General features: G+C 34.7%; 1 protein-coding gene across 1 annotated transcript; it reads right to left on the bottom strand.

The window, feature by feature from the left end:
- Positions 1–714: 714 nt before the first annotated feature.
- Positions 715–8,402, bottom strand: LOC138324462 (uncharacterized). The gene is made up of 3 exons (XM_069269526.1): positions 8,398–8,402; positions 6,812–7,245; positions 715–2,232 (listed from the first exon to the last, which is right to left on the bottom strand). Exons 1-3 carry the CDS (start codon positions 8,400–8,402, stop codon positions 2,114–2,116), a joined length of 558 nt encoding a protein of 185 aa, XP_069125627.1. The 3' UTR covers positions 715–2,113.
- Positions 8,403–15,237: the final 6,835 nt, after the last annotated feature.

Consider the following 15,237-nt stretch of genomic DNA (forward strand, 5'->3'; position numbering starts at 1 on the left):
CTGAAAGTTTATGATTCTGGTCCCATCTTTGCAAAATTATACGAGTTATAGATACATTGCGTATTTAATACTAAAACAACACCCGTACCATAAATAATGATAATTTAAATCCATAACTACTTCTTAATGTCGTGTACAGACAACAATAGATTCACACTTCACACTGTGAAATGGTTCGCCATTCATTCGCAGACTATTTGCTCTAGGTTGGAAGTTAGTGCCATGTTTAAAACGCTTTGCTCGTTCTATCTATCTTGAAGCTTGCATACTTCTGCGTATGAATTGCTCATCATCGTCACATCATCACCATCATCATTCTGCGTATGAATTGCTCATCATCGTCATCGTCCCTGTCATCTTATCATCACGGTACATAAGCTGGAGTTATATATGTTGGTCATCTCTGTATACGTGTCTCTAGCGGAAGGCTATATATTTGTATTTAATAACAGCCCAATAATTAGATAACTTAGTTTAGTGTCTAGCCAATTTATCGCAATTTTTTCTCTAGTGCAGACTATTGGCTTTTGACCCAAGCGTTGTCACACACTTTAATAAACAGCCCAATAATTGGATAACTAGTTAGTGTCTAGCCAATTTATCGCAATTTTTTTCTCTAGTGCAGACTTTTTTGGCTTTGACCAAGCGTTTGTCACACACTTTAATAAAGACACCATGTGATTTCACGTTGAATTTACTGTCCGAACCTTACACGTTGATTTACTGTCGACCTTAGAGTGGCGCACCATCGAGATAAGAAATGTATACAAAACAGCCTGTAGGTCTATACACAAAACAGTCTGATCAAGTTAATGGTTCCGTGTATAGCATTAAACACAGATTATTCGGTTGCTTAAATAAGGCAAATTGACGTATATAGACTCTCGATAGGCAGAACCTATATACAAGCTCTCCTAATTGAGTAACAAAGTCAGGTCAATTGACCGTTTCTGGGACAAATACTTCCTCATTGAGCGGTCAAATGATAGACCAGACGTGCAATGCGCCGAACATTGACACGACAACATATATCAAAAACTTAATACGATGTGATATCACGCAACATCTGTTTCAAAAATGTTGTCTTATGTTACAAACAAAGTAATCAATATCAGTGTCTCTTGGGTAATGAAGTTGGAGCAGAAAAAACACAGATAGGTAGACTTACCACATAAATGATCTATGTTTCAATTTCTTGACTAGGCAATAAACCAAGGGACGGGGTGGGAGGGAAAGAAATGTGAAACCTAATGGAACAGTACACCCCAGCTGGAAGGAACTTACAAACAAAACAATAGCGATTTTTTTTCAAAAACTACTATTAAGTACTTTCAGTATATATAAATCATTAGTTTCGAAGCAATATTAAACAGGAATAAGGATTGTTTTGATTTTACCCGTACCCGTTTATTTTAGTTTATTTTTTAATTTAGTTGCTTTAAAAAAAAAAAAAAAGAAAAAAAAACTTATCAATTTATGCGACAGATACTAAAATTGATCCTTAATTGTTTGTTAAGATCAACAAAGTTGATGGGTAACAAAATCCACATCAACTACTTACTTATGCAGTTGAACTTTCGACCTTCGATTATCTTGTCATCCTATAATTATGATAAAAACTCAGTATGCAAAGCATACATAAAGTTAGGGAGTCACTTCAGCTGCATGCAAGTACATGTAGAGCGTGCCTAATAGTTATCCAAGCTGCTTTTGCATTACTAATAACGGCAACAGAACGTGTGTTTATCTCCTTGAACTTTGGTTTGGTATGGCCACCTAGGAAATGTTTACCTAACTACCAACACCTGCCGAAATGGGTTTTTAGAAATGCTGCTGGAAGATTAAGAAGATATGAGTAAAGGTGAAGGTCATTGGACGGGATAATCCAATGAGTTGTGACGTTTAGACTGGAGTAGAAATCAGGAACATCTTCGCGCATCATAAGAGAATGCGTGATAAGTCTTAAGAACCAAGCTCTGACATATAAAAGTCGTTTGATGATGTACTGCCCATATCTCACGGCTAATCAGCAAAACAATATAAGTAATTTATAACTACAGAGGGTTTCCTGCCCTCCTTCACCAATTCTAATTTTGTTGTGCAGCTTTGTAGTCTAATTATAGATATCGCCTTCTTTGATGTAACTTAGCCTCAGTCGTTGGGGTAAAGAGATCAGTTTGTTGTAACTGTTATCCAGTTTTATCACGTGCCACCGTTTCATCACAGAAATCTCTAATTCAATAAGAAAGAAAATAATAGTTTACTGAATAATGGAAACAAGAAAATTGAAATTTCATTTGGTGCAGATCAGATTAAGGCAGGGTTCAAAACATAATTATTTTAAACGGTTCTGAAGATTTAGAAATATGATCTCATGAACACGAGTCACTTTATTGCCGTACTTCTAATTTTGAAATATTTTTTCTGAATACATCTCACATTACATGCCATATATAATCTGTTATTTTGCAGATTTTTATTACTGTATATCATGTGAAGATCATAATGTTTACACGCAACATCCAGTAAAGCATAATATAGCATCCCATAATATACCATCCAATCGACGTCATAATCTCATTAGGTGGCCATAACTCCCCGCTTGCCCAGAACATTAACAATAATGATTATCCCTGATTACATTTAGCTTGAGATGAAATTATTTGATTGAACGCCTCAATTACTTTTAAAATCGAATTATTTCCTTTAAAGATTTATATATAGTTATATGATGTTGCTAAGGAGCTATAAGAGATATTTCATAAGTGCACTGTACCAACATTTGCTTAAAAAAACATTTTATTAATTAAGGATTAACTTGAATATATTTTTTATGTTATAGAGATATAACACAAAAATCTGAGTGTACTCTAAATAAACCGCGAAGCGGTTTATGATGAGAGTACACTCAGATTTTTGTGTTATATCTCCATAACATAAAAAATATATTCAAATTAATCCTTATAATTCAATTTACTAAAGATAATCTCTTCAATATTCAAAAATCATTTTGGGACTCTTTTGTCTATGAAATCATTACGCCGTCATCTTAGCCAATCAGAAGCAACGTTATAAACGGCGACGCCATTTTTTCCTTTATGGGCTGATAAAGTAAATTTTTAAGCCAATGAAAATGCTCGTAACAAGCAAAATTGAATTATTGTTAGATATAGCAATATTACACTTCGTAATTTCACGCCATTTTAAAGGAACACATGTCTTGTTATCATTTCCGTATAATGTGTGCACACAATCACGTTAGCCAATCATACTACATACATAAATAAGTTAGGTGTTTTTTAAATAGGCTTGCCCCCACGAGGAAGTAAAGAGAGAGAGAAAAATCCCAAAAGAAATATATATATGTATCTAAATACTCAAGCGTACCTAGACCACTGTTTACAATCTATTGCCAGATGTTGTTGGAATACTCCGTGACACTTAGAAAGCCATAAATACAGTGATAAGAGGTTTACTTCAATCTTTATAACAGTTTCATTGATTTGCTCTGGTTTCATGTTAGGTTAACTATACAGACTGTATTTAGTAATCAATCTAACGTTTAGGGAGCAAGCGTGACGACTCCAGACTAGATACATGTAGATAAATAAGGACCAACGACTTGTTGTGCCCTATTGCTTCCGTGGAATCTACTTGTGATCACCACGACCAGTATCAAAATAAGACAGTTTTAGGAATTTATCTTCTGAACATCTAGTACAGTTTAAATTAAAGTATTTTCATGCTTTACCTGTTGAAACGGTTTGGAATTTACATTTACTAGACACAATTATTCTTCCTGTGTTGGTAATGAATTCCAGTCTCCCTCAGGAACAATTTATGTCTGTACAACGTAATCATGTTCTTCAGAATTGCTTAAGCTTACGCCAGACATTCTATTTCTTAAGAAATCTCGTTGCCAGTTCTCTTGTCTTTCCTTTACGTAAACGTAATTTAGGTGAACGTCTGCCTACGACGACACCCAATGTTTTATTTTCTGTAGTCTGTAGGCATGCGGTTGTCTTTGTCTGTAGATGTATCCAACACTATTGGACTAAAATGGATAATGAAATTTCCAAATCAAACTGTCGGGTTTACGTCTCTGACACAGGGACTCTCGGAGTGATATACTGAGTAATGGTTCACATTACTTTATACCAGAGATTTCAGCTCACGAACTGTTAACGCGTTCATAGTTTATTTCTTGGTTTATATTAATTCAGTTCGATTAATTTAAATTTTGTAAAATAATGGAACATTAATATGTTGTAAAGTTCACACAAAACTAGCAATGCTATCCTAGTGACCTTACATAATTGTACAGGACACCATGGTATGGAGATTATTGATGGTGCAGTCAAACTGGGGTTTTAAGACAATAACCTAGCAGAGTGGGCAGGTCAAGGCTTACATTCCATACTGACTCCCACTGGTCGTTATCGTTCGCCTGTACCAGAGGATTTAACAAGCTCTAAGTCTACATCAACTCTCTGTTAGTGTAGTGATTCTAGTTCCTCCGAGTATGACGTGATCCTACCTTAGTTACAGTTAATGATGTAGGTTACTTCAGAATTGCAGAGCAGTAGAGTTTTGGAGTCGAGATGGCTGTTTAAACTTTTTGACATTCAGTTATGTTGATCAACCTCCCGTGATATTCTAGCCTCAGTTGTCTTTTGTGATCAACGTAAGTCAACGACCGTGTTGATAATCTACACTACCATTCCGGATCGGGACTTCCTTATGGCTACATAAATGCTCCGGATGGATATCTAGAAATCAGAAAAAGATACAAGGAGGCAAATGTGTGATAACTAATGATCCTTATAGAGTACAATACTGATACCGAAGGTACGTACTTTGTAAATGAATACTTTGGTCAAGTTTTTGGATTAATAAACATTTTGTTTAAATGATACACATATGGAATTCATTGCCATTTTAAAATGTTCAGAAGAAGATACCGAGGATATGGTCATGTACCCAACGTCTGATGAATTGTACCTATCAAGAAACAGCAATATTCAAATTCAGTTCTTACACTGATGACGTCAAGGCAGCATTCGGTAAGCATGATGTCTACAACATGTCGTGTTTTCGGAACTGTTCTGATAAAAAACTAATGAACTTCTAACTGCATGTGTACATTCTCATTAGTCTTAGTGATGCATGATCATTTGGAAATAAATTGAAAGGACATCACACATTTTGAGATAATTGGAAGGACATCACACATTTTGAGATAAATTGGAAGGACATCACACATTTTGAAATAAATCAGAAGGACATCACACATTTTGAAATAAATTAGAAGGACATCACACATTTTGAAATAAATTAGAAGGACATCACATATTTTGAGATAAATTGGAAGGACGTCACACATTTTGAAATAAATTAGAAGGACATCACATATTTTGAAAATCAAAGTTTAATAATCGTATATCCAATTCTTTACCCGATTTGAAGTAAAAATGAGTATATTTTAGCAGTTTTAGATTTTCGTGATCTGGTTTCCAGGGTATATGTTATAAATATCAAATAACAAGGGAGTTTTAATGTATAAAACTGTTTCATTTTATATACAGAATCCGTGTAGAATCCCTTACCATCTATTAGGACCCTATTTATACATACAGGCTATGGACACTTGCCAATACAATCTCCGCCCTCATTACACCAAACGATGGAACTACGAATAACAGCACGTTGAAGTTATACTTATAATGGGCTCGAGAGACCAAGCAATACTTGATATATTTTGTTTAGATTTATACTATACATATGTCCTTAAACATCGAGTGCTTAACTTAATGCTATTTTTTCCATCGCGAATAATGTCTTGTGTTAGTCGCATAACACAATCACCATCATTGCATTAATATTCTATTAATTTTCAGTATCCTGATCATTGTACTATATGTTACCCTCTTTCTTGATTCGCACATAGATTTTAAAAGTGTATTATTTCACGTAAAATTCATCTGAAGAAATATTGGCAGTGTACCAGGCATTCAGTATTCATGAATAAAACTTTTAAAAAAAAGTTGCTTTGGTTTGTTTGGTAACGTGCCAGGCTTATGAGTGGAGGAAAGCCATAGTACTCGGAGAAAACATCGGGAAATTTCTATTTTCTTTATTTGTTTTTGCCGGGATATTTTTTTTACACTAGGCCTTTACTGCCCCTTCTAACAAAAGTACTCTCTGAGCGCTTACATTGTACAAAAAGGGGAGCTAGGTAACTGTACATTCCTATTATATCATTATTAATGATGGGGACATAGCCAGGCTAAATAATCGATAAACAGTAGGTCAGATCATAACATAGATATTGAGTAAACACAATGTCATCTTGTAAACCTTCCTCGTAATAAAATATACAGATTAAGATAGTTTATTCGGAGTAATAATGCCCTTTACTAAATCCATTTGGAGAACTTGCAATTTCTCCGCTTCTCAAGTAATTTGTTCGGCTTATAACACAACAAATCGATAGCAATTCAGAGCTAGAAATGCGTATCCATCATTTTTATTATTGGCATATATCAATTTTTATGACGATAGTGAAAGAGAAAATTCGCCAGAATAGATTGACCCCAGGACTTATATCTATTCGTAAATGCCAAAGGTTTATCTGTGAGACTAGTGCCGTTTCGAACCAATATAAATGGTTTATAACCTGTGTAGTAATGTCGGTAAAAGCTATCTGTTGAATTAACTTTACACACTGTTTGATGTTTGAGAAAAAACCAAACCCGATTAAACATAAAAGCTTTGTTTGATTCATTCTATGAGATAAGCACAACAATACTACCTGCTGTTGTATCGGTGTATATGGCATCACTGACGAGTCCTAGAATGTCAGCGGTGTATATGGCGTCACTGGCGAGTCCTAGAATGTCAGCGGTGAATATGGCATCACCGGCGAGTCCTAGAATGTCAGCGGTGTATATGGCATCACTGGCGAGTCCTAGAATGTCAGCGGTGTATATGGCATCACTAGCGAGCCCTAGAATGTCAGCGGTGTATATGGCATCACTGGCGAGTCCTAGAATGTCAGCGGTGTATATGGCATCACTGGCGAGTCCTAGAATGTCAGCGGTGTATATGGCATCACTGGCGAGTCCTAGAATGTCAGCGGTGTATATGGCATCACTGGCGAGTCCTAGAATGTCAGCGGTGTATATGGCATCACTGGCGAGTCCTAGAATGTCAGCGGTGTATATGGCATCACTGGCACTGCGAGTCCTAGAATGTCAGCGTGTATAGCATCATGGCGAGTCCTAGAATGTCAGCGGTGTATATGCATATGGCTCCTGGCGAGTCCTTAGAATGTCAGCGGTGTATATGGCATCACTGCGAGTCCTAGAATGTCAGCGGTGTATATGGCATCACTGGGCTAATGTCAGCGAATTCAGCGGTACGTGTATATGGCATCACTGGCGAGTCCTAGAATATTAGCGGTGTATATGGCATCACTGACGAGTCCTACAATGTCAGTGGTACTATATATAGCTACCTAGATACGACATGAACCGAGCACATATTGCGCTTTATGCAAACTAAAAATTCTCTGAACATATTTCATACCGACATCAATCTAAAGTATACACTAGAATTTTGTGACAGCCCCCTGGTGACTTTGATCAGCTCTTATCATGTTCAGTCATATATTCAGAACACACTATGATGTAGTTTGTTTTGTAATATAGAATAAAGAATGAATATGATGATCATGATTTTTTTGATACATTATGTATTTTTGATACATTATGTCTCGCTAGGATGTAAAGTCGCTAACTATATTTATCATTGAAATCTTTGCCCATGTTTTTTTTTTTTTTTTTTTTTACATTATGCATATTTGAAACATTATGTGTCGCTGGAATGTATAGTCGCAAATTAACTATATCTATATTTGTAAGCTTTGCCACTCAAAGATAAATAACACCTTCTACGATTTGCTATCTGCATTACTATAATATAACTTTCTTTTGCGTGAGATCAAGGTTAAGTTTATCTCCGACAATTGATATTTTCCACAATTTTTGCCCAATTAAATATAAAGATATTTTCATTCAATTTTAAATCCGCGAAACAGAATCTCCGCAAAAATGTTTTGAAACGGAAATCGCGAGATTTAGTAGCCGCGAAAGACAGTTGGTTAACAGTGCTTTACTCCGGATTTGAAGTATGATATGATATCATAGATATAGATTTTTATTGTTTATGTGTATGTTGTTCATAAAAAAACATATAAAGTCGTAAGTAAAAATAGACATTTTCTACACCAAGGTTAAATAAGGAATAAGTCAATAATGATAGCGTGTAAAACATCTCACGTAAGGTAGTAAAGGGTCCTTTTGGCGAGGGTGGAAAAACCTACTTTACATCTCTTACCACATCTTCCCAATCGAAAACGTCCCATACTCCTGCTGCTAATTGAATAATCCCTGAAGATAAACGTATTATGTTGGCCCACCAGTACTTGTACCTGTGACAATTCCTGGGATTCAACACGCCATGCCTGTCGTCTGGCGCCGGCTAATGGATAATGACATCGACACACTGTCATTAAACGTAATTCCGGTAGACTGCGTTACGTCTGCTTGGCCCTATTATCCCCTGGTCAGGATTTGTGTCAGGATTTTTGAGTGTAGACATTAGGTTCTGAAACGTATTACGTATTGATGTTTTATTATGGTTTGATCACTCAGCGAAATTGTAGCGATATAACAATTATACATAAGTTGTTTTGGTTCAACGAAAGTCTTTTCCGTATTAACGATCTGTTTCTGGACATTTCCAAAGCTAAACGCTAGTGGTTTCAATATATCTAGTGTACATTCTGATAGGTGTCGATGTATGTAAATATACTCTCGTAAATTTCAGTAGCATTGTGTGGTGTTTTGAGTGGAATAAAAAAAACGATTTTCCATTGTAAACACCTGATCTTATTTCACTATTGGTCTGTAAAACTTTTGGTCATGCAATCACTTAAGCTGTTCTGAATATAGTGGTTTTCTTACTTTGAATTGACACAGATATGTATTAATGTAACCGGACATAACTTACTTATCCGAACATAACTATACTCTCCTTCTGTATTTAGTCAGAAATCTCGTTTGATACTGCCTAGTTTTATACTGCAACTCAACCTATTTTTGCGTTCATTTAAATTCGGAGCATTTTCCTGACAATCTTAATGTGTAAAGATAAATCACTACGAAGACGTTTCAACTACAAATATTTTTTTTGTAAATCACAGCCCATGAACAATACGTCTTGATTTGTTTGATTGTTTGATTGTTTGGTTGTTTGGTTGATTAATTAATTTAAAATCCTTAATTTTTAATCCTTTTAACAACAAGGGTCATTCAGCAGTGTATACTCTGTATGTAGTGCGAGGTGTTTTGGGAGATTGTTATGTATTCGTGCTAGTTTTCTTGTATAGTGGAACTATTTGCCTTTTTTATCGTTCTATATTATTGCAGCATACAGCCGAAGACATCAAGCAACACACCCCACCCGGTCACATTATACTGACAACGGACAAACCAGTCGTCCCACTCCCAGAATACGTCATGACAATTTTTTTGTCGCGAAAATGTGAAAATTGTTTTGTTTACAGTGTTTCGGGTTTTTTGTTTTTGTTTTTTTTTGTTTTAAATTATTAGATTTTTTGAGGCCAGACACAATTATAAAGTATTATTTGTTATTTTTATTTCCAAGGTTTTGTTTTGTTACATTTTATGTTGACGGCACGACACACATGATTTCAAATTGCTTAGGCCACGGTTTATTCCCCAAAACAGAAATGCCTTATGGGGTTTATGAACTATTTACCGATCAATACATGTTTACTGAGTCAGTTCCCCTTAGTTAACACTTTAGATGGCAAATCGAATGCGACAGTAAAAGTCTGGTTGTATAGTCCATAAGGAATTCGTATAAGGACGGTTAATTGAAAGAGTGATTCCCAAAAGACGTTTATAAACTCTGTTTACAAAATTTGCCAATACGGTAGAAATGTTTTCTTTTGCGATTTAAACATATCACTCATTGGAAACGCATTTACGTTCTACCGGTTATCAAGACTTCGGCGGTGAGGTAAAGTTTTCCTGACAAGCTACCAATGGTCTCCACCTCTGTGTGTCAAGTTCGACATTTTGTTTACATGCTTACATTGCTGAAATGTTTACGTAAACAGATTGCATCGATGGAAGGTCATATTTTTTATATAGAAAAAATCAGCAATGTTTTATAATCATTAATTTCTGGTTCACTTTATGGCTATAAATTCGTAATCTAATTGGTTCCGTCGTCTAATAATAACAAATTCGTAATCCGTACCTACTCAACCTTTACCAACTTCATCTAAAACCGTACTAATTAGTTTCTGAGGGACACGTACATATGATTTGTTACTTCGACCCATTTATCTCAGCCGACAGTTATTAGTTATTACTGGTTTAGGATGTACCTCAAGTACTTAATTATGTTACGCAACACGTGCAGAGGGATTAATGCTGATTCTATTAAAGAAGACAAGATATGTTTAATACAAACTTATCAGGAGGACTAGATTTATAATTAGTTACTTCTTGCACATTTCACTTTAAATAATGGTAATAATTAAAAGTCATGGATATTAACGAATGTAACAGTAACAAACTAACCTAATGTTATTTATTTCAAAGAGAGGATTTACACATTTATATTTTCGTTCTTGATTTACCTTTACGATTTCCACAGCTGGCTTCAAAGGTTGATGATCTTAAAAGGTGTGTAATGATAACAAATACTTTGAAATGAACGTATGGCAAGCTCACTGTAACATAGTAAGATGCGAAAGAAGATTGTAAGATTCCTTCATATGTATACATGAAGGATAGGGATATTCTACCCGAGGGGTCATAAAATGAGGTAAAACCCGAGGCTTGCCGAGGGTTTTACCACGTTTTGTGACACCGAAGGTGGAATAAGCCCTATTATCCATGTATACATAATGAAAGTGTCTTTTTCTATCATATTATTTACAATTTCCCGTTAAAATATCTTCCAGTCATTCATCTTACTTCATTTTTTCCAGATTTTTTATTACATAATTCTATGCTAAGATAATAAGATATTCTTAAAGAGCAAACCCGTTTTTGACAAGCTAAAAATTTGCTGATAAAACAAGATTGCCTTAATGGTAAATAGGCCTAAGTAATTGTCTCCATGTTAACACAAATTATTCCGCGCGCGTGAAATGCCATCTAAGATAGATTTTTCTCTCATACCTACACGTATACTTGCTGGTCTAGGGCAATACACTCATGCCGCCTGAAGCTATATTACATGGATACCCATGCAATAAAGCCTCATGACGTCACAGTGTCAACAAAATCACTACTTTCTCGGTACAATTTAAACATTTTTTCAGAAACTATGTTGTATTTACTTTAAAAGATACAAACAATAGAATATGCGTTGAAAATATCACGCAATTGTCATTTATGGAGAAATCATTTGCATTCACGTTTTTTGAGAATTCATTTCAAAATGGTGGAAAGTCGTAGTATTAAAATTGCAATTAAACGTCGAAGTATGAGAGAAAAATACTCTAACATAAGTGGATATGAAGGATAAGGATATTCTACCCTCGGGATCACAAAATGTTGTAAAACCCTCGGCAAACCTCGGGTTTTACAACATTTTGTGACCCTCGGGTAGAATATCCCTATCCTTATATCCACATATGAATGAGTCTTATAATCATACATAGCGATCTTTCATGGACAAACTCTATCTAACATGGCGTGATATGAGATAAATCTTGTAAGACTTGAAAGAAGACAGACTTTTAACAAAATTATGTATTTACTACCCGCTTCTTTAGTTTTTTTAATTTTTTTTTTTTTTTTTTTTTTTTTTTTTTTTATTGTATAACTGATTTTTTAAATCTAATTATATAATCCAGCGTGCTAGAATTATTTCCATTAGTTTTAAACATAATGCTTTGAGAGTAATACTTAAATACTGCTTTGCGGATGCAAATATCGCTAAACTTTATTTTAGGTCACTTATTTAACTATAGGCTTATTGCAGATATAACTATGGAAGAAACTAATTTCAATCGGTCGGGGTTATCAAATATAGATTCGTAATCTAATTTAATTTATCAAATTAGAACTTCATTTACCTAATCAATTTAATAACGTAATGTTCCAATCTCTCAGCGAGAGAACTTAATTACATATTCTGTGGTAAACACATTGTATATTGAAGGATTTCGTCTATGTGGGAGTACTTCTTTACCAAACTAAATGATATCATAGCAGCCAGCATTACGTTACTCTTACGTCATCATGTACAGTCTGCGTCATCTTGATTGTTTCCTCCTGTGGTATATCTACGGGACCGCGTCTACAAAACATTTCTGTATCAAATTAAGAAGAAAACCCCAAAGTAATTGAAGTTGTTATGTGTTTAGTGAGAACCATGTGCCTTTAATGTAAACATTTAGCTGGTCGGCTAACATCGAGACACAAAATTGTGAAATGTGCATCCAAACGACATTATTTGGATCCAAAAGAGCACACAAGCAATAACAAACAATGTTTTTTACGCCCAGACCCTTAATTCGATCTTGCCTTTTGTATCTCTTTTACACGCAAATATATGATTGTATGTTAACCGTTGTGCATCGAATAAATATTTAGGCGCCAAATGATCAACAAGGAAATCACTTGTTTTGGGATTGCCCATATGACCTTCCACAAAACGTGGCAATATGTTGTGTTTTAACATAATTATATACATATGATATCTTTCACACGTGCTAATATCACTATTTCCATGAAAATTATACCCGATAAAAGGTCACAATAAACAGGTGTCATGACTGATTGATACGGGAATAAAGAGCTTAAGTGCACCTGTTATCAACCACAGGTTAATGCTTATAGAAAACCGAATCAATAAAACAATGACAGTTTATCAACCAATAAAATGCTTTAACTCATTTTCGTAATGTTTGTGTGATGTATCATGGAAAACATCTGATGACCTATATCCTTATTTGTCAATAATATAAAGCCATTTCAGGTACGAGAGTGCTGGAGGACTGCATTTTTGTATGGTATGTCTGTGAAGATACCTGAACCATATAGGAAAAAAACGAATTGGAAAACTTTGATAACTAGTAATGTTTTAAATTGACTCCGTCGGACGATAGTGATGCCAACATAGACCTGAGTTACAGTTGTCACGTGTTGTCTATAAAGACTATCGTCAGAATTATAGTCCTGTTGTCTCTGATACTAACGGCAAACACACTACTTGAACATACACAGGCTGATCGACTCTTATCTAAATCTTTGTACATTCAGATTTGTAACAAAGAGACAGGGTCGTTTTGAAGCACCATAGATACATCTTTTCTTATACATTTAAAACAATTGCAGATAAACATGTTGAACGAAATCTCAACGAAAGTTTAATTTTTTATATTTCTTTGTTTTCATACAAAATCCGACTTCGGTCATTTCATTTTCTTCATAACTCTCTTAAGTAAGAATCAGAGAATGGCGCGGAAACTCGACGTCATCGTGACGTCACAAAGTAACACAAGATATTGATCACATTGCGTATTGATATGGAAAGATAACCCCTTCAATAAATCATCAGAACCGTAGGTTTAAACGTATCTATTTTATCGAGTAGTAGCAAAAATAAATGATAATCCCGCGGATTGACACAGTTTCCAAACAAAATTTCTTTCATACCCCGATGAAATGATGACACCATTGCTTAAATGTTTTTATTTTTAAATAAAATAAAGATATATTTTGGTATTTTGCTTTTTATATGTTTTTTAGTATTTCATAATGATGCTTATTAGTGGGTTTTTCAAGTAAAATATTTCACTATTTATTCCCCGCGTCGTAGGGCTGAAAGGACAATTACATGAAAAACATCACGTAATTTAATAATGTAACAGTATAAATTAACATCGTTATACTTTACCTCCCTTTGATCAGCATTGATCGTGAGGGCATTTTTTCTATCTTTTTTTAGAACGCCATTCCGTATAAAACCCATTACGTTTTATTATAATGGCCTTAGTAACCTGCTCTGCATCAAACTACCATGTCCTGTCACGAGTTGAGTGTAAAAAATCCGTGTGGAAACAACACGGCGTGAGTGAGTGATGTACGCGGTGGATTAGTGGATTTGTAGTGAAAAATGTATAAAAAAATTTAATTTACGATAGTAATACTTGATATTCATAGTTTGGAGACTTCAGACTTCTGGGTAAAATGTCTCAGTTTTTCTTTGTTTATATTCGTGATGCCAGAGAAGACATGAAAACAGCCAAATTTTCTATAATTTCATTTCACTATTTGACAGTATTATTAGTAATTGTAAAGTGATTTATGTAGGAATGTGTCCATCTTAGCACACAAAAGGCGTAAAAACAAGCTAACAGTGCATTAATTTAGTGGTGTAACCACAGTTTAAAGGGACAATGCAGTGAGACTAATTCTGCTACATAACCACGAAGCAAAATATGACATAAATGTATTGTTCTACATTCCTTATGAAACATGTAACAAGAAATATTGACAAATTTCACGACATTATTAAGTATTTTGCTTGATACCGTTAATTCTAAATCGTTGATCAATACGATTAAGCAGGTACAACATGTACGCTGTACTAGAGCCAAAGGTCAACATGTTAAACAAATGCAATATATTACCACTGAGGAGTTGATGAAATTATTTTTAGACAAGAAATGCATCTAATAAGGTTAACACACTATGGTAAGAGCGATTTGAGTAGTAACGGTATCCTCACTATCCTGTTGCAGTAGGCAGGCAAGCCAATCTTAATGGCCGCCATTTTGTTTAGTCAATGATAATAGTGAAACCGGACATGTGTAGAACAACAATAAAAAAATCAGGGTTTTTTTTCATTAATTTTCAGATATTAATTATATCATTACAAAAATATCATAAATATTATTGAATAACAATATGAAGATAATAAATATATGCATATTTTAGGGTTTGAAATATGTTAAAAATTATATTAAAATGTGGTTCCGCACATGACCGTTGTTTTGACCCTTTCACCCGTTTTTTCAAGGGTGATCACCCGATTTGACCTCAACAGAGGTTGGCAATACTACTAGTTCTTTTACTACACTGGCAAGGGCCAGGATTCGGCATACAAGACATCTGAACACTA

The sequence above is a fragment of the Argopecten irradians genome, chromosome 5 (genome assembly GCF_041381155.1).
Source record: "Argopecten irradians isolate NY chromosome 5, Ai_NY, whole genome shotgun sequence".
NCBI classification, from domain to species: Eukaryota; Metazoa; Mollusca; class Bivalvia; order Pectinida; family Pectinidae; genus Argopecten; species Argopecten irradians.